General features: G+C 38.9%; 2 protein-coding genes across 2 annotated transcripts in view; both read right to left on the bottom strand.

Moving 5' to 3' along the window:
- Positions 1-7,487, bottom strand: part of LOC131678740 (uncharacterized) — a 36,695-nt gene extending 29,208 nt beyond the window's left edge. The window contains exon 1 of the mRNA XM_058959025.1: positions 6,122-7,487. Within this exon, the coding sequence (XP_058815008.1) occupies positions 6,161-6,961 (801 nt within the window). The 5' untranslated portion in view covers positions 6,962-7,487 and the 3' untranslated portion in view covers positions 6,122-6,160. The remainder of the gene's footprint in view (positions 1-6,121) is intronic.
- Positions 7,488-14,559: 7,072 nt separating this feature from the next.
- On the bottom strand, positions 14,560-16,830 carry LOC131678739 (calcium-independent phospholipase A2-gamma-like). Its single transcript, XM_058959024.1, has 6 exons — positions 16,617-16,830; positions 16,414-16,502; positions 15,935-16,346; positions 15,657-15,877; positions 15,163-15,595; positions 14,560-15,099 (listed from the first exon to the last, which is right to left on the bottom strand). The coding sequence occupies exons 1-6, from the start codon at positions 16,636-16,638 to the stop codon at positions 14,858-14,860; spliced, it is 1,419 nt and encodes a 472-aa protein (XP_058815007.1). The 5' UTR covers positions 16,639-16,830; the 3' UTR covers positions 14,560-14,857.
- Positions 16,831-26,669: the final 9,839 nt, after the last annotated feature.

Below are 26,669 nucleotides of genomic sequence, written 5' to 3'. Positions count from 1 at the left end.
CAACTTTGTATATAACCCCTTAACTATACCAGTACTTGAACTATCGAAAATATCAAATAAAAATTTACAATATGCTTGAATCACTTTTAGTTATTTTCTTGTTTGCATTGTTAAACTGTTCAATTGATGATTTTGAGCTTTTAGGGGTTTAAGCACTCAACAAAAGCCTAATAACAAATAATTTCTATATGGTCTTCGTTTGCATGAGTTTCACCATAAGCATCTTCAGCGGAGAGGAGTTTTGGGAGATCGTCTATACATTCGTTATTTTGAATTTATTGAACATTTTTTTAATATTTTTTAATGAGATCAAAAATAAAATTTTGGTATAATTTCATTATTTTACAGTATAATTGAAAACTGATAAAACCTATCAATATACCCCGTCTTCGACTATGTTTTCCATACAATTGGACTATTGTAAATATTCAGGAGAATTGTATTCAGTATTGGTAGGTAAAAATTGATCAGCTTCTAGCACTGGGAGGAAAGCACCTACCTTTATTATAAAAGTTTTATGTTTCTTGATACCACCATTTCCAAGAAAAATTTGATTTGGAACCCTATGTGCGTTAGCAAAAAGTTAGGCATGAAAGGATTAACGAAACCGCATCGTCTCGTCATGGATCAGATTCCGAAAAGCTTCCTGCGCTCATTTTCTTCACCCGAAGATGTTCAAGTTTGACAAAAAAATATGATCGGGTAGGCAGTTTGGTCGTGTGGAAAACGGAGCACACCGTTTGTGACAAGTGGAACATCCAGTGGTCAGGTGTATTTGAAAGCATGCCTCCAAAAGCGTTTACTTACACCTATGATGTCTTATGATTGCCCTGCGCTTTCTGGCCGGATTTGGCCCCGTGCAATTACTCGAAAAATCATCTGGAGGGGTCCAAGACTAAACAGGTCAATTTCGTGTCAAGCATCTCCCCCGAACGTAACGGAATTAGATCCAATTGGATTGGAGAAATACTGGGTCATCATGAAGCAGTCACTCCGGAAGGATCCCATGAAAGTGAAATATAATTCAGAAATGTGGAAAACTGGATTTTCACACAAACAAAAGATGGTCCAAACGTTGTTCAAGACCTTTTGAGCAGTGTTAAGAAGAATATAAATTAATTTGGATATGGCTATGGCATTGAAATAGAAAGTTTCTGAAAGTTCGAAAACGATCAATTTTATGGGTGCATTTTTGCGAATATTTTTTTTGTGTTGCAATTTGAATCCGTACATCCTTTAAATATTGGCAAAAACGGAAAAAACGGGCAGTGTTCTTCTTTTGTCAAAATAATCACGAAAACTTTTTGAAGATTGTGGATTCAGTGTTATGTACACATTAGTATAGCAATTTCGTCTAGTTTATTGTCTAGTTTATTAAACAGAAACATCTTTAAGGCCTAATATTGATTAGTAGTACGAGAAGAGCAAAAAATCATAAAATCTACGTAGACTTTGATACTCCCCCCTCTCACTCTTCGTAGACTTTTACTTCCACCATGAGTCTACGTGATTTATGAACGGCCCATATCCTTACTTACCTTACCGTTCAGGCTGGAGCCTTGTTGTCTCTTGCTGTATGCAGAAGCCGTCTCCAATCCACTCGGTCCATTGCTGCTTGTCGCCAGCCTCGCAGTCTTCGAAGGGTCCACAGGTCGTCCTGTATCTGGTCGATCCAGCGTGCTCGTCGTCTGACATTCTTACGATGTATCCAGTCCACCGCAAACGTCCTATTTTTGCGGTATGCGCGATGGATGGTTCTTCCAGCAGCTAATGCAACTCAAGGTTCATTTGCCTGCGCCACGTTCCGTCTTCCATCTGCGCGCCACCATAGATGGTGCGCAACACCATTCGTTCGAAAACTCCAAGGGCGCATTGGTCCTCCACGAGCATAGTCCAGGTCTCGTGACTATAGAGGACCAACGGTCTAATCAGCGTCTTGTAGATAATCAATTTCGTGCGGCGGCGAATTTTGCTCGACTGGAGCGTCCTCCGGAGTCCAAAGTAGGCACGATTTCCCGCCAAGATTCGTCCCTGAATTTCTCTGCTGGTATCATTGTCGGTGGTTACCAGTGAGCCCAAATACACGAATTCGTCGACCATTTCGATTTCGTCACCATCAATCCGAACTCGGGATGGGAGGTTCACATTATCGTCTCTAGAACCTCTTCCTCTCATGTATTTTGTCTTCGAAACGTTGATGGCAAGTCCAATCCTGCTGGTTTCAGCTTTCAGTCTGATGTACGTTTCCGACATCCCCTCAAATTTCCGTGCCATTATGTCAATGTCGTCGGCGAAGCCAAGAAGCCGGATGGACTTCCTGAAGATCATGCCACTCGTGTCTATCCCTTTTCTTCTTATTACACCTTCTAACGCAACGTTGAACAGCAGGCACGATAGACCATCTCCTTGCCGTAACCCTCCTCGAGATTCAAAGGGACTCGAGAGTGTCCCTGATACTCGAACAACGCACATCACCCGATCCATCGTCGCTTTGACTAATCGTGTTAGCTTGTGTCATACGCCGATTTGAAATCGATGAACAAATGATGTGTGGGCACGTTGTATTCGCGGCACTTCTGCAGAACCTGCCGAATCACGAATATTTGGTCCGTGGTGGCGCGGAAACCCATGAATCCCGCTTGATAGTGCCCCACGAACTCCCTTGCAAATGGTGACAATCGGCGGCAAAGAATTTAGGAGAGGACCTTGTAGGCGGTGCTAAGTAGTGTGATCGCGCGGTAGTTGCAGCACGCGTACGCGTATTAGGTGGCGGTTAGATTTTTCCGATCGTTGTTCAATTCGTTGCTGATTTTGTGAATGTCAGCAGCTGTGTAGGTCGTTTTATGCCGGCTGAAATATGACAGCCAACCGGTGTTCTCGTACTCTTCAGGCTGCATTGCCAACAAATTTCTGACACGTTTGTTTCGACAGCTGCGATCACACTGAGTCAACAAATTATCCCAGATTCTTCAAGATGCACCGGCACCGGTCGAGAGAAAATCTTGTTCAACACTTCACAGATTCTCATACAGAATAACACCACACTCCAACTTGTCACCCTTTTTGTAGATTGGGCAAACGACACCCTCCATCCACTCTTCCGGAAGAATCTCCTCCTCCCAAATTTTGGCGATTACCCTGTGCAGCGCTCTAGCCAGTGTTTCACGACCGTATTTTAATAGCTCGCTGGGTAGTTGATCCGGTAGCTTTGTTATTTTTCAGCCGACCGATCTCCTTCTTGACTTCTTGGAGATCAGAGGCCGGTAGCCTATCGTCTTCTGCGCGTGCTCCAAGATCCGTTGCCATACCGCCTTCGTCCTCTGCTGCTTCACCGTTGAAGTGCTCGTCATAGTACTGCTTCCATCTCTCAATCACCTCACACTCGTTCGTAAGAAGGTTGCCGTCTAAGGCAACGCAACGGCTACGTTCCGCAAGCCGATATGTGCAGGGAACATATCGGCTTGCGGAACGTAGCCTTTGCTCGAACTGTTCAGCTTCTCGTAGAACTTCCGTATGTCGTTTACGCGGTACAGTTGCTCCATCGCTTCGCGATCTCGTTCCTCCTGTTGGCGCTTCTTTCTCCGGAGGACCGAGGTTTGCCTGTTCCGTGCTTGTTTGTATCGCTCCACATTTTGTCTCGTTCCGTGCTGCGGTATCCTCGCCCGTGCTGCATTCTTTTGCCCATATCCTTATCAGTTTTATATTTTGGCTTTGGCTAGTTAATGTAATCTTTTTTTCTCCTTTTATATTGGACATATGGCGTTGTCTCTAGTTCTGCACTTCAATTACTGTGTAATACATTCTGCAATGTGTTTATGTTGCATTACATTCTGTTTCGTAGACGCTGTAAGCGATATTGTGTTTTTGAACGTAACAGGTTAAAGAACCTATTTTAGCCCTATTGGGGAGGGTCACTATTTCATTAATTACTCGGACAACAATTAATGGAATGCGTATAAATTGGCATCAACATCTTTGCTTTGTTCTTAAAAACCTATATAATAACAAAAATCGCGTACCATTTGAGTCAAAATATGTTGAACAGAGATGGCGCCGCTCTAACCAACAACTTCAAATGGGTAGTGCTAAAATAGGATCATTACACTGGATGAAGTTTTTAAATCTCAACATTTTTGTTATTTAGGGTGAACTATTCCACGAATGACTAGATTTTTCAACAGCCCGTGAAAAAAACTTCCAATCGCAAACAAAATTTGTTTTTTTTTGTTTCCCTCGGAATTTTACCTGAAGAGTTTCAAATATTTGGTTTTTAATGTTAGTATGCGCTGAATTCAAAATGCCAGAACATTGAGCCTCAAAAATAATAGCAAGGGTCGATTAGTTTGCAGTTTTGTAATAAATCATCTGAAGCAATCCATACTTTATCGTCAAAATAGACCAGCTTGCATCACTGTATGCAGAGTTGTAAGATGGCGAGATTTCCGTATCATATATTTAAAATCCTAAGATGCAGTCAACAGCCTGCTATTTAATGCACCGTATTCTCTTTTACACGATCTACACAAATTAAAAGGATAAAAAATGATAAGTGAATCCATCACCACCAAGCCCTGGACTCCCCTACTAGAAGTAGTTAGAAGTCTTGAATGAAACAACCAAAGCACAGTTTCAGTTTAGGAAATTTTGGTTCTGATGGAGTCTAAAATATAAGCAACCTATTTCTATATTCGCTATTATTGAATTAACTAGAAGAAAAAAAGTTTTCGATTTTTATTCGGCTGTGACATATGTGTGAAAGCTGCCGACACCGTGCGAATCAGCAACACATGTGACCATATGTCACAGACGCTGATACAGTCACAATAGTCGATAAAATAAAAACATCTCAGGCAGGCAATTGGTGAGGGAACAAAAAACAAAAAAACTAGCTCATTCAATGAGTTTCAACGTCGCCAATGCTTAGTGTGGAAGTTTACCGTGACTTAACTTTTTGTCGGTTCCAACAGCATGTAGTAACAAGTTACTTTACGCTTGTCCGGACATACCGTAGACTCAGGTGATTCGCATTTCTATTGCCAAAAGATCATGACTCCTATGGTAGCAGACACAAGGTTAAGTCGCCGGTAAACTCTAAGCTTGCACATATGACCCTTCCACGCTTTTCTAAACTTTCTCCCTTACACTCCTTGCTCTTCCTTGGGTACTATGGCTCTTAATATTGAAAAATGTACTGCAACTTCCAGTCCCTTGCTAATTAAATGCCGTAACAACAGAGAACACATCAAGTATTCGAAAAAAATGGGCGATCGAACTCGTGCGAAAGTAAGTATGCTGCATTTCTGAATGTTCACACTCATGCCGTTTCTGTCACACCAATCCATAACCCTTTCGAGGTCCATTTGCAATGCGCAACAGTCCACCATAGTTGTTATAACACGATACATTTTCAAATTATTTTGCATACATGACTTTAGATGACGACAATTCACTGCAGCGGTCGTTCACGAAGAGTACAAAAAGAAGAGGTCCAAGATGACTTCCTTGAGGAACGCCCGATGTAATATAGAAAGGATCTAAGAATGTAGTTCCAAGTCGCACAGAAGCACTGCGATTTGAAAGGTACGATGAGATCCAATTTGTCAGCCAGTCCGGAAATCCATTGCGCATTAGTTTCTCTACAGCAAGTTGAAGAGGAACACGATCGGAATCTTTCGAAAAATCAACATACACCGCATCGATCTGTTGTCATTTTCCACCTTATCAATCAGCGACGACACATAGCTCATGAGATTAGTAGATAACGAGCGATTTCTCACAAAACCATGCTGATCGGAACTGATGATGTGTTTTACTGCGGGATAAATAACATCTAACAACATGCTCTCGAAGATTTTAAAGAAAGAAAAGCGATATAAAATGACTTGCAGATGATACCAGAAGAGTTACTGCAGCACTTGATATAATTTTTTAATTGTTTAAACTGAGTTAAACAATGAGTTATTAGTTGAAACACGCAAATTGAATTGAACGTAAATCGAACGCCATATCACAAGTACCAAGTATCTATGTAAATCAACATTTTACTGCATTCAAATTCCCCGTGAATCTTCCACTCAAAGCCAAACGCTTGAAGACCCATATTTAGTACAGTTTATCTTACCTTAATAAAATTGCTCTGATCAACTATGCAGCTAAAATACTACACAAAAGTCGAACCAATATCGTCCCTCTGTCCGAGCCGTGTAATTCTAGCATGCATATCTCGTAGTTTCGCAGAGAACACATCCATCCGCTGGTCCAGTTCCTCGTAGATTGCATCTTGACTCATTGATTGATTTCGGATTTGCTCGTCCAACTTAGTTTCACTGGTTTCAATTTTGCGCTGAAGTTCCACCAGAAGATTACTAAACTCCTGAAACTTCCTATTGGTGGAAAGCTCCAGTTTCTTCAGAGCGGCACCACAATCCCGCTCATGCTGTTGCTCCAGCTGGTTCAGTCGACTCTCGAGTCCATTAATCCTGTCCCTATTTACACCAGCCAACTGATCCAGCTGTGCGTCCAGCGCTATAATTCTACTTTCAATATTGAGAGAAGCACCCGACGGTAGATGACCAGATTTTATTTTCTTCTTCGCCGTCTCACTCACGTTCACTTTCAGCGCGTTAATCTGTTTTAATAGATCATTTTTACAGGCTGTTAACTCGTTTTTGAGAAATTTAATCTCCTCCGCTTGTTGAGACAGCCGCTTCTCCGCGGATTTGGACGAACTAGATTTACTGCTGGTCCGCTCATATTCCTCACTAAGACGCTGTTCCTGGAGACTTTTCAAGGCCTTCAGCTCACTACTAAGTTCACCGTACGCGTATTGGGTGGCGGTTAGATTTTTCCGAACGTTGTTCAATTCGTTGCTGATTTTGTGAATGTCAGCAGCTGTGTAGGTCGTTTTATGCCGGCTGAAATATGACAGCCAACCGGTGTTCTCGTACTCTTCAGGCTGCATTGCCAACAAATTTCTGACACGTTTGTTTCGACAGCTGCGATCACACTGAGTCAACAAATTAACCCAGATTCTTCAAGATGCACCGGCACCGGTCGAGAGAAAATCTTGTTCAACACTTCACAGCTTCTCACACAGAATAACACCACACTTAGGCTTGAAAATGTGAACCGAAAAAGCGTACGTATACGCGAAGATAATTAATTAATTACGTAGATAATCTTCTTCACTCCAGACTTGCAACCATCAATAACGGCACGTAATTCAGCCGAACTGAAAGCAGGTTTTGTGCGCGAAAATGTTGCCTTCAATTTTCCAACGTGCCTCAAAACTTGCGCGCCGCTAATAATGCAATGGTGCGCTAATGCTGTTGGTGCGCTTCAAGCAAGGGTAAAAATAAATCAACACTGTTTCAGAGAGGCACCGATGGACCGGCCGCCAAAAACGAAGTTTCCCCCGTTTATCTGCCGGCCGAAATGATTGAGGGAAAATTTCAAAATGAAAAACGCAAAACCGCGTGTTTACTCTATGGTGCCCCAAAACTGTCTAACGTCTGAATATTTCGGTTCGCTCCATGCTGTGGTCAGGCTCAGGCACCTACTCCACAATAGTGAAAATTAAGATTTTTACTCTGTGTGCAATCCGTGGCGAAAGCGAAAATTTGGAAAAACTACACAGTCCGAGGTGTCGATGGGAGAATACTCACCGATGGGAGGTGAAAAGAATAGGGTTTGTTGGTGTGTTTGGCTTCATAATAGCAAATTCAATTATTTATTAATTGTTCATGCATTACTTTATTTGACACGGCTTAACGCATTAGCTTTACTGAGCAATGGGTCTTTTTTGGGTTAGGGTTTGTAAGCCTTGCACGCAGCTTAGCTGGGTTTCATTCCCCCGCATATTTTTCTAACCCGTAACAGAGACGATTAACCCTAAGATTAAAACCTCTATGAATGAAACAAAAAATAATAAATAAATCGAATATGTTGCACTGTTTGTCTGTGCTGTGTGTTATAGTATGTTCGTGGATTCATTTTTATTTTCTCTGTTTGTATTAGACATGCTGCGGTGTCGCTCGTGGGTGAATTTCAGTTAATTCCAAATACATTCCCATATAAACTGGTACCACTGTGATATCTAAATGATGAAAAACTTATTAAAATGGGTGCAAAATTACTTGCATTTGCCAGTCTAGATCAATAAAGACTAACCAGAGTCGCTTTGACCACATTGGCCAGCTACAAAGGTTCTTGATTCCATATAAGCAGGAACTGAAAAATAGCTCAAATAGTGGAGTAGAGAAAAATTTCAAAAGCCACTTTGTATTTTTGATTCCTATTTGTCTCTATAATGCATGAAACGTCGAGATTTGATGTAATTACGACAAACATTTTTTGACTTATTGAACTTTGGCGCATTTTCGCCTTTCTCATATAGAAAGGTTATGCAATCACTCTGAACAGGGTCAACCTAATCCCGGCCAATTTTTTAACTAAGATAGATTTTCAGTTTTTTAACAGGATCGTAGCTAGGGGTATATGATAAGGGGTTACCCTGCCCCCTATATTGCATACCACCCTTTCCTACCCGCCCCCCTCCTGCCCCGTCAAGCTCTCCAACAGATCCGCCTAAAACGACCACCTCTTCAGACCCACACATCTCTCATCCTTTACCCAGTAAAAATACTAAGATAAGTTGTGGATTATTCATCCCCTTCACACAATCACCCGCATAGTAAAATAAGTTACCCGAAAGACAACATTGAGCTTATGCTGATAAAGCTAATTAAATATTATATATTTTTGTTTCAAGCAGGGTCGGATCACGAATAAAATTATCTAGTGGGACTGAAATTTCGATTTTGAAATGAACATATTAATTAATACGCAATATCCGCATTTAATAAAAACATGTGAAAAATTTGGTTTGAAATGATTTTGAGTTGGAAACAACTTCATAACTGAAACTAATTTAAAATTCCTTACCAAGTTGAAAATATTCGACGGAGTCCGGTCCTCCCTGACCCTCCCCCTGGATCCGGCGTTGGTTGCAAGTGTTTCAGTGTCAGGCATCTCAAGTTCGCGGCTGTCGATCCATTGTATGTATGTGCAAATCGTACTGCATATGTAATAGATATTTGACATTTCTACCATTACATTAAACATAACCAGCCATGGAATCGTAGTTTGGGCAAATGTAAAAGGCACAATTGCACCACTAGGTGGATTAAAACAGGTTTTTAAGTTTGATATAACGCGTGGTGGAAGCGTCTGCACCATTCTCCATTTTCTACTGTGCCACCAAGTATTGAACGCAGTATTCTTCTCTCAAGCACGTCGAACACTCCAATGTCTGTTTCCTATAACACCCATTCCGCATGGTAGTTAAGAACAACAAGGAGTATCAGCAATTTGTATAGCGCTGCAACCAGTAGTTAGATCTGTCGTGGTATGCCCCTTCCTCAATCTAAGTGTACTATCTACTATGACATCACTATTGATGAGTGACTGTCGTTATTGAGATACACACTCTTCCCAGTTAGGCACATCACATCGTATAAAGTTTATTACCTGCTTGGGACTTGCAGTCCAAATATCAAAAGGCTCCAATGTTCCTTTATCGGGGACTCTTAATCTGCATTGTATCAATGCGCTGCATTCGCAGTGCAGATGCTCTGATGTTTCACTTTCAGATCCGCAGACGCGGCATTTATCGTTTGTAAGCTTACCAATTTTCCAGAGCTGTACAATACCGAGAAGGAAATATTTGTGTACACGGCTGGTGGATAAATCAGTTTGTATCGTTACCTGCTACTTGCATAGGCTATTATTTTCATTTCTGATGGTTAGTAAGTAGCACAACGAAAAACTGGATTTTAAAACACCCGCCCGAAGCCAGTTCGTGATTGGTTACCGCTAATTTCATGCACCGAGCCGCAAATCTTGAACAGAAAGAATTGTGATTTTAGTTGGTATCTATTACTCCACCTTTTTGGATGGCCGGAGACTACATTTCAACGTAGGGAGAAAAGTTGATTATTAGGATTCAGTCGGCTCCGTGGACTGACCGTAATAATTAGTTCGTACAGCTCCGTGCTAGTAACGAGGGCCAATTGGAACAAATTTCATTGAAAAACCAATTTGCCCCAAAAACATTTTCATTGAAAAATCAATTAGTTGGGAAACTTGGCCAAGCGCAAAAATCTATTTTTGGCTATGGCGTCTTCTAATCGGCTCTTAAATTTTTTTCGAAAATATTTTTATACTTGTTTCAAACCCTTAAGGTAATTTTAAAAGTTTGGAATGAAAAATCCTTTCCTCACAGAAAATATTCCATGATTAATAAATTTGATTTAATGGTGTAATTTTCTATCAAACTTTGTATGAACGTATATACTCGTCTACTAATTACTATTGAAGTACTAATATATCATCTTATTCCTTATGAAGCAATGAAATGATTTTACATAAATTGGAGCATTGGAGTAGTTATTACTAGGATTTGCATCACATTGAACGCAATAATTAATGTTGACCAAGTGGCAATTAGCTGAAGAAAGATACAAAATTTCTGATATTTATTATGCTAATGTTAATGTTAAACACGTCACAAAAAATCCCACCTCAAACAGCAGTCTATATCTTTAAGTACTAGTAAACAAAGTTAGCAGTAATATGGCTGATTTCGTGACCTGTGAACATGCAATGTAAGCAGTACAGTTAATCCTTAAAAAGAAATGCATTAAAAAAATCGAAATTTATTAAATGCAACCCTTTTATATTTTTTACTGCTGCCTAAGGAACTCGAGAATATGGAAACAATAATTACAGTATGTTTTATGTCATTAATTTTTGTTATGATTTTGCAAAATTCTCTGGTCAAGTCTCCCCTGGCCTTGGTCAAGTCTCCCCGCAGTGGGGAGACTTGACAAAAAAAAACGATCACAGAAAAACTTTTGTAACTTTTCAAAAATTCAATTAAAAATAATACATTATATCTCATTGACTTTTGAGGGATTGAAGGCTTTTTAGAGATATTTGCAGGTTTATCTGAAAACCTGGTCAAGTCTCCCCATGTTCCTCTACTCAACAGCGCTATCAACGAACACAAACGGTAAAACCCGATCAACTAACTGAAGCTCACTAGTGGTTGGTTCCCGCTAATTACATGCATCGAGCAGCAAATCTTGAACAGTTTTAGTTCGAAGCTCCACCTCTTTGACGATGAAAGTACATAACCTGATTTCATTCGATGGCCAGCCCATTTGGCTTCGAACGAAAGCTGAACCACGTACAAAACCGTAGATCGTATGTGGGTACGGCATCATTCGTGTGTTACATTCGTGTTGGCTACATCACACATCGTCGCTGTTGTGCTATCTGTAAACTGAGTTAGATATGCCACATTACTTGTCTAAAAAATCTCTACAAAGTGGCGTTTACAGAATTCTGACATTCTGCTTGGTTACTGAGATATAGCGAGAAATGTGCTGAGACATTGCGAGTTTTTTGCTAGCACATGTCTTGAGATTGGCTCAGGTTATCTTAAGGGGTTATATACAAAGTTGTGGCGAAAAAGCGAGCTAAGTTCGTATTTTGTTAAAAGTGCTTTATGCAAATTTTATTTGAAAACAGCGAAAGGCAGTTCGATAGTAGCACTACCGAAGATATAAATAATCAAATTGAATTAAAAATATATTCAAGGTTGTCGGAGTTATGACCATTCCCCCGAAATGTGTTTTTTTTGGAAGAGGTTTGCGGTGAACGCTCTCCAAGACGAACCACTCAACTGAAATCCAAAAACTAAAAAGATTATTGAAGAAAAATGTATTGTGGTGTACTTGAACGGATCGATTTCCCAATAAAAAAAAATTTTCTTGCAAGAAAAATATGTTGACCAAAAATTCAATTTTGTGGTGCTCACAATTTTAAACAAAAAATCATTGCAATGAATCCAAAATTTTTTGATAAAAAAGGAACCGTTCAAATATACGAGAATGTAAGTACAAACAATTCAAAAAACAGTTTTTAAAACCCGGATGAATAGTTTTTGAGATATCACGTTCACCGCAACGGAACTTTTCAAAAAAAAATCATTCCGAGATAATTGCGGTTAAAGTTTTGAGCTTACTTCACTCGTGGAAGAACCAGCGAGCTGTAATTAAAAATATAGCGCTTCGATCTGGATGAAATTTTGTACATATATTTTCAAAAGCATATACTTTAATAATATTTAATTTTTTTCGACTTTTTGGCTTTCAATTTTGTATATTACCCTTAATTTGTTAGATGTTTTTCCGTGTGAAAATATCAGAGAAACACAATGGCATAAACATTTTTAAAATAAAAATACACGAATTGTAAGAAAAATGCAGTTTATGTTTTAAACTGGAAATATAGCATATTTGGTAACACTATAATAAAAATTACAATTTTTCTAGATTCCCTGACAAATTTCTTTCAAAATGCATCTCACCGTTTATAGATCACAATTAACCAAAAATATGAATTAAAGTTAATGATTGATGCTTTATTTGTATAGAAAATTTTCCATGCACGATTATTACACACCATACATATGTTGTCATCAATACACACCTATGACACGTGTAAGTTCGACTTTCGTTTACATTTTCAGCAAAAACTCTCAATATAGTCAACCGATCTTCGTAATATTTGAAAGACTAAGACAGAATAGATACAAGCATCAATTGTCTTTGCTGAATTGTTTCTACCATTTATAAGTTTCAAGCTATTTAATCTTAATCTTTAAAAACTGTTTTTCTCTAAATGTGTAAAAAGGCGTTTGTCATATGATAGCACAACAGCGACGACATACGATCGCTGTCTGGATGCGCTAAAGGAGGAAAGTTGAAAGGAAATCCAAAATCCCGCTCGTTTCATTCCGGTCTCCAGTTTACTGTCGGTCAAATCCACCGTCTGCTGAGAAAGGCCTACTACGCCGAGCGTGTTGATGCCAGAGCATCCGTCTAGTCTAGTAGAATATCTCGTCGCCGAAATATTTGAGCTGGCAGGAAGCGCAGCCCGTGGAAACAAATAGACCAGAACTATCTCCCGTCAGCTACAGTTGGCCATTCGAAATGATAAACAGCTGAACAAATCGCTCTCCGGCGTGACCATTGTCCAAAATGGTGCTTTGCCCAACATCCATACCATTCAACTGCCAAAGAAAACCGAAAAAAATTGAGTTTTTCTTTGTTGGCAGGTGAAACGAAGCCGAGAAAAAAAAAGCGAACCTGCGCTTTTCAGGGCGACCATTCTTCTTCTTCTCCTAGTTCTGGTTCTAGTTCACAATGTGTTTGTGCGTTAAGGGCACTAAACCTATAACTAAATTAATTATGGATTTTGCGTTTCGACTTCGTTTCATCACAATTTGACACTAACTTAGTGATAGGACTAAAAAACACGTTTACACGTCCTCGTTCGACACTATCGGTCTTCCTTGACAGTGAATTTAGCAACATGGGTTAGCAATTTTGCTCAGTAAAAGGATATGGATCAAGGCAGTTCAGGTGTGGCCGTAATAATTCATTTTTATTAAAATAATTTAAATTTACCGCACTCCTTTTCCAGGACGATCCATCAACCGAATTTGTGTCGATAATGCTACCATTCTTCGAACTTACCTTTCCCCGCTGAAGGCATCTAGTTCTTTGGGGCATGATTCCGTTCCCTCGATTTTTATCAAAAGTTTATCAGGTTGAACTGCTTCGACGATCGATGACGACCAACTTGTATCGCAGGCTTCAACAAAATCTACCATAATATCGAGACAGCTAAGCTCATCTTATATATCCATATCCATGAACAATTTCTTCAAGTTTCCTTCCTCGCTACACTCGGCATTCTGCAAGGAAGCCACCTCGGTTTTATGACGTCAATTTCAAATTGCAAGGAATGTTGGATAAGGCATCATCTTCAGGATAGAATTCATAACTAGTGGGTAATGTTAATGTTCTGGATAGCAAAAACTGTCTAAAATCGCTTGATTGCGCTTAGCTCCATTCAACACTAGAATATTGTTTTTTTTTTTTGGTTTGGAATACATACAGCATTTACAGCAGGTTTGGAATACAAACAGCATTTCCAGAAACGATGCTGGTGTAACAAATTCCAACTGCCGAGATACACAAACCATTGTAAATTGATACACCTCGACACTGTGAACATCCGGAGGGATGGTACTCGACCTTGCTATCTGCCGCAAAAAAACAAGTTCGACTACATGCAACAATCGTTCACGACTGCGTGACGAATGATACAAATTTTAACTCTCAAAGGGGAAAACCTGGAAAAACCAATATTATTCAAACTTTGTGAAAATTGTCGCATAGATTTAGAACATTATTACGATTATTATGAGATGTTTTTCGCAGTGTTGTTTTAAAACAACATTGCGCATTTAAGAGTTACTACGGTACGCGTTTTTCTTTCAATTAAACCAAAAAATTCCCAACCAATTTTTCGAAACAATTTCGCTATAATCACGGTACTGTTTCGCATTGCAATTGCATGGATGAAACCTCGTTGATGGTGCTTTTCTATCTGTTACTTTTCATGCGCACAAGTGAAAAATCTATATTGCTGTGGTCAATTGTATTTCACACGAAGAGTTTGTTTATTCGTGCATTCTTGCTTCTTAGAGAAGTTAAATTAGCTCCTCAGTCCGGTAACATAAATCACAATGTAAACGATACTTACGTATGAACATAACAACAAACTTGTAAACAAAATGTTCGAAATAAATAGTGGTAAACTAATTGACTTGTTACAGATGGGATCCTTAATACATGATTGCTTGTGGGGCCTATGTTACTCTAACGCTTGTCGAAAACTATGAAACTTTACCACTTAAAAATAATAAATTTCTTTAAGAAAACTAACTAAAAGCAGCCCTAATCGAGTCGTACGTCTTCGAGATAATACTCCGTTTACGGGTAAGTAAATCTGCTACCAATTCGAATTTGTCCTCGTTGCGCCTATAATACTCTAAGGTGTCGCGTTCGAGTTGAGCCAGTTTTTCCGGGCGTACTTCGACCATCGAGAGAAATTCAGTCAAATATGGGTTGAAGCGAAAGTAACGACCGGGAGGCAAGAGATCACTTAGGATGGTGTGAGTCGCTGCAATTTTATAGATATATTTACTCAAGTGCGTGATTTGGCAGAAAGCATTCGGAAACATACCTTCCGTATCCGTTGCGGAGTCCAGAATTCTTAGAAATTTGGTTTTCCAAGAGCTGGAAAGAGACGCCCGTTCGAGCATAGTAGGGCTGATAATCTTCTGGCCATCCTTCCAATCACTGGGCCGGTTTTGTGTTCTACCCGTACCAAACGAAACCACACACTGTATTCGTTCGCCAGGCCACAAACACTTTGCTTCGTGAATAGCTACCGTTGTTGGATTGTTGTACAGTATTCCACCGTCCTGATGCAACTGACCGTCAAGTTGAAAATCACCAAAATATGCAGGCGCTGCGGACGATGCCCGCACCACTTCCCACAGCCGAGCTGAGTGGCTACCAGAGTATACTGACTGTACGTTCAGAGGGAATGTGTAGTTTCGAAATACGTGTGCATCGATGTAGTCTTCACAGATGGTGGTCGAAACACAGCAAAACTAGAATGGTGAAATGTTCATTCCAAAATGTGGGAAAATATATTTTGTATTGCCTTTTTACCTTTGGAACATGAGGTAGTTGAGAGGTATCTATGATTCTCCGATGACCGATATGACGCTTTAGAAGCGTTTCCCATAAATCTATATCGTAATAAGCGTGACTTGAAACTAGACGCGATGCACCGGTAAGTTTATCCAATGTGGATGGCCGGTGAAACATTTTGCGACTCATTTTCTTATAGAGATGGATTCCTTCGTCGAGCGTTAGATTTTTTTCTGAAGCTGTGAATTTATATCATTTAATAATCATTCCTAATAAATGATATGAAGTGTACTAACCAAGAGCACAAACCAGTATCGCCCCAGTTGACACTCCGCAAACTAGATCAAATAATTCGAATATCCTTCGATTAGTCATCTTTTCGATTTTACGAAGCAGCTCCATTACGATAAGACCACGGATTCCTCCTCCATCAATGCTTAGAATCCGAATACCAGGCCCTGGAAGCGTTGGCAGGTATCCGAGCAGTGCCAAGCCAAGTCGAGCATTGTCCACAATGGCCGGATCCGGTGAGTGAAGGTAATCCTTTAGCAAATCTATTGCTCCTTCCTGTATGGCAAAGCGCTTCTCGTTTGGCAATCGGTCCAATTTATCCACTAGCTCGCGCAAAACCTGCCGCTGGCGATCTACCGGTATTGACTTTCGGCGCAAATCCAACAAAGCATGGCGGGTTTGCGATTGATTCGAGCGCTGCAGCGGAAAAACAAGGGAAAATCAATAGCTTACATAATTTCAATCTACGATGTATCTAACGTACCTTCGGCTGTTCACAGAGCTTATCGCGTTCATACCACGTTCCCAGTGGTAATATTCCGGATCGACTGGCTACTATTGGTAACCGGTTACCTATATACATAATTAGGAAAATATAATCGGCATTGCGTTTAGAAACGTTTATAACGAAGTCTTCATAACAGAAGAAATTGTATATTCAAGGGCATACTTGTTGCCGAAACAAACCTAGGACTTTCCAGTTTGTCATATTTCACCTGTTTTAGCTGTTGGTAAGCATTGTTTGCAACATACTTCTGAGATAAGTATTCATTTAGTCAAGAAATTACACATTTTATATCACAACTCGAATCAGGCCACTGATTGCTATTACAACACACAAAAATGCCGTTTTGTTGCTACATTCACGCGAAAATCAGATGTTTTTTGACAATGAATATACAGTCAACCCTCACACAGGCGTTAAACCTGCAATTTCTAAAATCATTTTTTTTCAGGAAGGGTTTTGCAACCAGAATAAAAAAATTACACTATAACCTAATCTGTGTTTTGTTTTATGGTCACTATCGAAAAACGGCTGTGAAAGTATTATTTTTAATCATTGATATAAATGTTACTTTAACAGTACTGCATGATAGCTAATGGTAACGTAACACAGTATGCGTGAAGTCACAAAACATAAAAATCTCAAAATACGTTCAGCCTTGTACACACTGCGGAAATTCCTACCGGTCACCCAATGGGTGGTAAATATCGGTGAAATTTTCCAGCACAGGGTGGTCGCGAAGTGGTAGAAACATTATTATTAGCCGGTTGTAATCTATAATCGCATTTACAATTGCCTACAATCATAAAACAATAGATATTATGGTTATTCAAACATTGTTCGACGCAGAGTTCTCGCAACATAGGTTTATAGTAAAATTTAATGTAATATTTAATTTTACTCTCCAACAAAAAAATTATGCAGTAAATTCACATTAAATGTTATTGATTCCTAGAAACATATGCATGGTAAACGATTTTTTAATTGTTAAGATACATAATCAGTGATTATTAATAACCCCACGATTTTAAATTAAAATTTACTGTATTAACGTCAAAGTTTATTGTTTTTATATTATAGCAGGACATTAGACATTACTGTAAATTATTTTTAAATTACTGTGCTGTCAAAGTGAAAATTATGGTTTTGTTACTATTTGGGTAAGGTAGCCAACCTTATTTGGTGCAAGGAGTTTTTATTCTCAGGTGATACGATCCTCAAAAACGCCGATCAGCCATGTTGGTTTTAGAAACGACAGTTAATACACAGAAAAAAAATATTGGTAAAAGTAAGAGTGTTCCGCTCTTAGCAAAAAAACAACCAACGCCAACTATTAGGTTGAAAGTAAAACTTTTAAATTAATCAAGAATAATAATCAAAGTAAAAGTTTTCCTTTTAAGCAAATGAAGAATAGTACTCAAAACAAAAGTTTTATTTTTAAACTGAGAGTATACGTTGGTTGTTTTTTGCTAAGAGTGAAAAACTCTTATTTTTACCAACATTTTTTTTCTCTGTGTAGCATTGTTTACTAGCTCTCTCCATATGTTGGCTTGGATTTCAGTGGGTAAACAAAGTTGTTCGCTGTCATTTTTCTTCCCCGCAGTCCGCTGCTCGCTTACCTTACTCCGCACCTAGTTACTGGCAAAGACGAATCACCTTAGAACTCTAAGCACCTTGATTTGGTGTCTGATACCATGTTGACACCAATTTTGATGTACTTTTATACATTTGCCTCCTTTACTGCCAAGTTCCACCAAATTCCTTTGGTTTGAAAATTACATTATTTGGGTTGTTTTTTTGTTTTTTTTTTTTAATATCGTTAGTTCATTTCTAGTTGACTTAAGAGGACTATTCACGCACTTCGCTACTTTTCGTACTGTATCTTTTGCCGTTATTTTCACCTGCTTGGTCAGGACTTTTGTCACTTCTCTGCAAACTGCAATGTCCGGACGGTCTTTTACTATTTGTTTTATTGTATATTTTTGTGTACATTCGACTATGTGTGTTTACTGCCCATAATCCCGTCATATTTATTTATTTATTTATTTTCTTTTTTTTTCATCTGACCTTCTTGGTCCACATGAAACACCGGATGAAAAACCCATTTGAAGATTAGACCCAGCAAATGCGCGTAAAAACATCATTATCTTTTGATATAAACACATTATACAATATTCCCCATTACATCATATTTCATTGAAATACATTACATTACATTGCATTAGATTTAGTTATACATCTAACAAATCAAAATAATTATCTACGTTACATCTAAATACATTAGTCGTTTAAGCACAGACTAACAGACATAACACTCGAAAACAATGCTTCGCCCGCTTTAACGGTCATTTTAAATATATTTGTAGTTGGGACTGTGGTCACATTTGAAATTATGGCGCCACTGACATATGAACAAGCATATGGGGGATAGACCACTAGTAAAAAAATGTTCACAAACCTGAGGGGCCCATCAGCAAATGAGTGTTTGCGACTGTGAATAAAAGGTGGAGCTAGTGTTCTGGGAAAATTGGGTCATTAAATGAGAAAAAAAACTCTTTTTGCCTTTCTCATATAGAAAGGTTATGCAATCACTCTGAAAAACGTCAACCTAATCCCGGCCCGGAGGGCCGAGTGGCATATCCCATTCGACTCAATTCGTCGAGATCGGAAAAAGTCTGTATGTGTGTGTATGTGTGTATGTATGTGTGTGTATGTGTGTGTGTATGTATGTGCGTATGTGTCAAATAATGTCACTCATTTTTCTCAGAGATGGCTGGACCGATTTGCCCAAACTTAGTCTCAAATGAAAGGTGCAACCTTCCCATCGGCTGCTATTGAATTTTGGATCGATCGGAATTCTGGTTCCGGAATTACGGGTTTCAGAGTGCGGCCACACAGAAATTTCTCATAAAAACTATAGGAAAAATTAAAAATAGAATTTTTATTTTTGATGCTAAATGTATTCAAGGTGCATAAAACGTCGAGATTTGATGCAAACACGAAAAAATTTGACGAAGATTCACTTTTTTGGATTTTGCACATTTTTGCCTTTCTCATATAGAAAGGTTATGCAATCACTCTGAAAAACGTCAACCTAATCCCGGCCCAGAGGGCCGAGTGTCATATCCCATTCGACTCAGTTCGTCGAGATCGGAAAAAGTCTGTATGTGTGTGTATGTGCGTATGTATGTGTGTGTATGTGTGTGTGTGTATGTATGTGCGTATGTGTCAAATAATGTCACTCATTTTTCTCAGAGATGGCTGGACCGATTTGCCCAAACTTAGTCTCAAATGAAAGGTGCAACCTTCCCATCGGCTGCTATTGAATTTTGGATCGATCGGAATTCTGGTTCCGGAATTACGGGTTTCAGAGTGCGGCCACACAGAAATTTCTCATAAAAACTATAGGAAAAATTAAAAATAGAATTTTTATTTTTGATGCTAAATGTATTCAAGGTGCATAAAACGTCGAGATTCGATGCAAACACGAAAAAAATTTGACGAAGATTCACTTTTTTGGATTTTGCACATTTTTGCCTTTCTCATATAGAAAGGTTATGCAATCACTCTGAAAAACGTCAACCTAATCCCGGCCCGGAGGGCCGAGTATCATATCCCATTCGACTCAGTTCGTCGAGATCAGAAAAAGTCTGTATGTGTGTGTGTATGTGTGTATGTATGTATGTGTGTATGTGTGTGTATGTGTGTGTGTGTATGTGTGTGTGTGTGTATGTGCGTATGTGTCAAATAATGTCACTCATTTTTCTCAGAGATGGCTGGACCGATTTGCCCAAACTTAGTCTCAAATGAAAGGTGCAACCTTCCCATCGGCTGCTATTGAATATTGGATCGATCGGAATTCTGGTTCCGGAATTACGGGTTTCAGTGTGCGGCCACACAGAAATTTCTCATAAAAACTATAGGAAAAATTAAAAATAGAATTTTTATTTTTGATGCTAAATGTATTCAAGGTGCATAAAACGTCGAGATTTGATGCAAACACGAAAAAAAATTGACGAAGATTCACTTTTTTGGATTTTGCACATTTTTGCCTTTCTCATATAGAAAGGTTATGCAATCACTCTGAAAAACGTCAACCTAAATTTTTTTTTCGACTCGCATAAGGTTTCTGGATTTTAACAGGGGCGTAGTTGATGGTTTACGGAGAGGGGTTACACCCCCCCCCCTCTACTGTTCACTCCCCTCCTTTAAAAATCTCCTTAAATCACCCCTCAGACCACCACCTCATACCCCTTCCTTTCAACCCCATCATCTTTAAACCACCACTATATTACAAAGCATGCCAATTTAAGCTGGGGAGTCGTTCGTTCATGGGACTTTCGCCCTCCTCACATACCCATCCCCGCATGACAAAATGGGTTAGCAAGCAGATAACATTGATCTAATGCTGATTAGGCTAATGGAGTATGATATTTTTTTGTTTCACCGTCGACACGTAGCTCATCAAGTTCGTGGCTGGCATGCCATTGTGTATAAGTGCAAAGTGTACTAAGAATGTAATGGACATTTCCACAATTATGTTGAACATAAAAAGCCTCCGTGCCATAGTTTAGAGAAATGAGAAAGGTACAATTGCACCGCTAGGTGGATTAAAACAGGTTTTTATTACAGACATCGATAAAGCGAATTTTCGTGATTGCAACAATGTATTTTTCCAACTCAGGAAACGTGGAAACAAAATTTAAATTTAAAATAAGGAAATATGTTGACAGTCTGGATTTGACACTATCAGAAGGATTTGACATTTCGAATTTCACGACAAATGATGCCATGTCAGAAAAAATGAACACATGTTTTCCCGGTTTTCCTGCAGGGTTATTTTTATTTGACATAAACACCATACAATGAATATAGTTTTTTTTCATTTTGGGTGTTGTCTTGACGGGCCAGATGTAAACAACCGCAGTTTTCCTATGTATGCCCGCTCGGACGTGCCTGGCAGGATTCCCCCCAGATAGCCGGCAGCGAAATAAAAACTCTGGCAGAATTTCTGGGGGTCTGGCTGGCAGAGCGCTGCCCAGCCGGCCGGCTCAAATGCAACAACCGTTTCTGGCAGAATTTTTCGCCTTTCGGTTATTAACGGTTTTTTCTGCCGGATTTCTGCCGGCAGGACCGGTTTTTTACCGCTTCAGGTTTTGCTTGTATTTTTTCTTAATTTTTTTTAAATTTTATTTAAATTTATTATAAAAACATGTCTGGAGACATTAAATTCATATTACTTACCTTGTTTGAAACCAAAATCTTTGTTTCTTCTTATTTTTTCATCTGCCAAAACTATTCTTCTTGGAAAAATATAAATATGGCGAAAATGAAACAACGATAAACAAAACAAAACCGGTGAGGCGAATCTGCCTGCCATAACTGGAAGGAGTATAGCTGAATTCTGGCAGCGCCATTTTGATAATTTTGACAGCTGCCGGAATCCTGACGGATTTTTGCTGGCTGCCCGTTTTTCTTCCAAGCGGGTGGTTGCCAAGTTTATATAAGATTTATTTTAAAAAAACAAAAAATTCGTTTTTACGTATTATAACGATTTTTTTTTTGAAATCTCGACAAACATATGATTACGGCCTAAGAGCCAACTGTCAAAATCCACTTTGAATGGAAATTCCAGACAAACCGTTACTAGTCGAACACAGTTCACAACAATTTATGAAAGAGAAAACTTTTCTCTTTCGTTTACTACCAACATCTGTGATTGGCGTGTAACGGTTTGTCCGGAATTTCCATTCAAAGTGGATTGTGACAGTTGGCTTTTAGGCCGTAATCATATGTTTGTCGAGAAATGATGTATTATGTATATTGGACCTAAAATTTATCGTTTTGAATGGAAAACTATATATAGCTTAATGACATAATTGCCGGATCGATGTTTTTGTGGGAATTCCCTCATAGTATTATGTCTGTTAGTCTGTGATTTAAGCCGTAATACGATAAAGAAATCGACGTCAACATTTCATAAGGCATTATATACAATATGCTCATGTTGAGAAAATGGCGTCTGAAAAATTACCTCGTTCTTTATATTTCCATTTATAAACAGGAGCTTGATTTAAGGACGAAATAACTCAATGCCGTGTTAAATTAACTATTTTTTCCGAATAATATACCGGATTTATTTAAAAAAATGTATTTTGAACGATTTTTGCAGAAAAATGTTTTGGTCCATTTTGAAACATCGCGCTGGTTTTGTGTCCTCTCCCATAATCCCTTTTCGACGAGACGTTATCTTATAGTGCGTGCGGATGAGCCCTTTTGTTTACAGCAAATGATTATGTGACGTTTATTTTGATTCCGTTCTTGGTGTTGCGATGTTTTTGTTCCCTTTTCAAGTATAATCTTTTTCATTAAGAAAAGGGCCCATAAACAATTTTTTCCGTTTTGTTGTTTGGTGTATATGAACCGTTAATTTTTGAGGGGCAGTGAAAGGGAACATAAGCAAAACAAGTTATTTTGCTTATGTGCCTTTTCGATAATCCATTATTTCGCCAACAGCCAGGCTTCAGAATCGGCTTATTTAAGGTATGTATAAAGCTTTGTTAGTGTCCATTTGAAGTAAGTATTAACCGGAATTGTTTACGTTTTGTTTATCGGCCCATTTGAAATGTTCTCGTTGAAATGTCAAAGTATTCGTAAACCCTATTAAAAACACTTCACATCGCCCTTATGGGTTCCTTCTGTCTATAATCAGTAGGAGAGACAGGGACTAGTTGGCGGTGTTTTCAGTTTTCATTTTTTACCGCTTTGATTTTGGTAAATAATGCAAAATAGAACACATTGCATGAAAGGGCAGACTGTTGGCAACATCTCTGAATTTTATTAAAATGTTTGATACGTTGTCTTCATTTTTATAGACAAAAATATGTGACGCGGAAAAGCTGTCAACTTACCCCAGCCCCAGTAAGTTGGCGGAATTCCAGAAATTAAGCAATTAAATGGAAATTCAATTACATCAGTAGTCCTTATGAAATGTGCCGATTGTCTTTTCAATAAAACTGTATATTATTTGACACTTTTCATTATATTTCAGTATCAATATCCCGTCATTTTGACTTCGACGCGTACTCCATATACCAAAGCAAATTTTCGAAATTCTTCAGGCGATTGGCCGAAATAATTGTCTCCTGCATTGACGAGAGACTCAAGAAAAAGTTTCTCTTACTTTGGAGTGAATTCCACAAATGAAAATATAAGATGACTATTTTTGCACTGTAAATACAGTAAAGACCCGTTTTTATCAGCCCCTTGGCGAATTTTAAGCTGATAAAACAGGGACATAGATAAAATCGGGGCATATATTTTTCTGTCTTTTTAGTAAACCGAAGCTCTTAAAATACTCTTCTTTGTTCCTGAGATATAGCCTCGCAACCTTTTCTGATTATTTACTTTAAGTTCCCCTTAAGGGGGTCTGACAGAGCAAAATTTTTTAAAAAAATATTTGTTTTTATTTTTGGATTTTTCGGATCTCTAAGATAAGAAATATATGCCCAAGAAAGGATTTACTCAAATTCAACTTGGTTCCTCTATTAGAGCCCATGAAACTAGCAACTATCAATTTTCATATGAAGCTGATAAAACCGGGTCGAAAAGCTGATAAAATCGGGGTAGATAAAATCGGGTGCTGATAAAATCGGGTGCTGATAAAGTCGGGTCTCCACTGTAGTACCGCCAACTTGCCCCGTGTGCGTCACCGCCAACCTACTCCAACCGCATATTTTATAAAAAACGATTTGAAAAATTACTTTTGTGTATGAATAGGTGTAATCACAGAGAACAGGCATACAAGCTAGAACATTTTTTTTGGAAAACCTGTGTAAACATTCGAATAAAAATACGTTACAAATCACCGTTGTATACAATTTCGCATACGTGAGTAACCATCGTATCCAAGCTTGCATGCAAGGTCCGTATACCGATTGCTGGAAGTCTGCTAACAGATCGTAGTGATATCTACTTGCTGCTATCATTTGAAAACGATAGTTATTTTTCTTACACACATTGAGAACTTGACTTGTATGTCAGTTATCAGTGGTATAATATCTATACGGATACTGAAAGCTCTTTTCACGCACTATCGAAAAATATAATCATTCGGGGAATAAATTGAAAACCACCTTAAATTACACAAAATGTTTAAAATTAAGAAAATTTACAAAGTATGCTCAAAAACACAATATCGCCCACAGCTTTTACAAAACAAAATATTTTGCAACAAAAGCACATTGGATAACGCGTTTCAAATTACTTGAGGTACACAACGACAGGGCAGCGCTTTATGTCTAATAGAAACAGAGAAAAGAGGGTTCCGCTACCTTATCCCAACCGCCAACTAGCCCAGGGCTCCCCTACTTTGATAATTAAGTCTTGAAAAGTCACACGATCTTTAACTTCTAGGGGGCACATTTATATTAATCTGCGACAGTACATGTGGTGCATCTACTTCGCCAGTTAGCACTTTTCCTATGAAAACGGCACTACACGCCTCCAAAAAACTACCTAAAATTCAGTACTTTTGAGTCAATCTCGTGGTATCGTGCAGGAAGGCAAAGTTAGGTAAACCGTGTTGAAGGTAGTTTCCATTTAACCACGGCAAAAATAATAACTTAACCTTGAGTTTAATTTACTTAAATTTAAGTTGAATTTACCTAATTTTGAGTATACCCCAAACAACTTAAAAGTAAATTACTGCACGGAAGACCTCGACTGAGTCGAATCTCTCGTTTTGTTTTTGACAACACTAATAAATGCGAAAGCGACGCACAGCTCAAAGTATCTGAATTTAAGTTAAAAGATCTTATTCTGTAGGTTATTTTATGGTTGCGTGTAGATATATTTCGCCTTTTCGCAAGTATATCCATTTCTTGTTAACGACTGCGATCAATATAGGGCGGCAACTCCATCGGATTCCGCCATGGCAGGGATTTAAGAGCATAACGGAGAAACCTAGCTTGAATTGCGCACTTCCCACCAACCTGCACTCCGCTCTTTCAAAGTGAGAGTGATGTCAAAAGTGCGAGCTGTCAAAACACATGTATTTCAAGTGATAGAGATGGAACTTTCATAGACAAATCAGTCGAACTAGCCCGTCTATGAGAAGAATTTAAAAGAAGAATGGTAAGTGCGCAGTGCGGTTAGAATCCAGTTTTAGTGCCACAAGCAATATCTTGTTAGTTGAGATACCAGCATAAGGGCACCAGATGATAGCTGAAGCTTGCAGGATGAAGCGGACAGGAAGAGTAGTACAATGCTCTTAATCAGTATGGGTCAGTAAGCTTTGGCTACTCTTATGATAAAACCAAGGTTTCTATTGGCTTGTGAAATAATGTGGGAGTAGTGATCTCTGAACGACAATTTAGTATCCAGTAGTACACCAAGGTTCCTAACAACTGACACTTTCACAAGTGATTTACCTGAGATAGTGTAACTCCACGAAATTTGATTTTTTTGCGTGGTGTAAAAGAAATTACTGAACATTTGGATACACTAAGAGTCAACCGATTTCGAGTGCATCAATTACAGAACTCATCTATAGATCCAGTCAATTTTACGAAATCGCACATCTTAATCATGAGAAATTTCAAAAACTATCAATTCACTTACACGAGATGGTTGAAGGCATTTAAAACCGATTTGGATGCTATTTCAGAAAATAATTTTTGAAACACCCTAACAATAAGAGCCACCCTAATACCATCTACATCTGGAGATGGCCTATTTAATACTGATTATTTGTCCTGAAGACATTGTAGCTCTAAAATATAAGGTTTAGCTACAAACATTTTTGTCTTCCTGCATTGTGGATTCGGACCACTGTGCAATGAACAATGAATTCAATGGGCGGCGGAAGTTCGAGATTTTTTACGGTGATTGGCTAAGGAGATATGGATCCATCTTGCCTCGGTACAGGCCTCCTTACTCCTGATTTCTTCGCTGGCTTCGAAAATTAGAATGGGGCAATAAACTTGAGTCAAGTCCCAACCGAAGGTTTTAGGAACCCACACGGCGAAACTTTCCCCTAGCTTGGGACAGGGTATCGTCTGGCGACCCCTTTCCCCGAGTAGGTTCCAGCAGCTCGTCCGGCGACTCTGTTCCCTGAGCAAGGGTCAGGATCTCGTCTGGCGGCTCTTTCTTGAGGCCTTCGTTTGGCGATGTTGACGTAGGAATACTAGTCGGCGAGGGACTCGGTGCTACGCTGCATGGCGCGACTTCATCTG

Source organism: Topomyia yanbarensis, chromosome 2, assembly GCF_030247195.1.
Source record: "Topomyia yanbarensis strain Yona2022 chromosome 2, ASM3024719v1, whole genome shotgun sequence".
Classification (NCBI taxonomy): Eukaryota; Metazoa; Arthropoda; class Insecta; order Diptera; family Culicidae; genus Topomyia; species Topomyia yanbarensis.
Note: the sequence above shows the minus strand (reverse complement) of the source record. Positions and strands in the feature narration are given on the sequence as shown.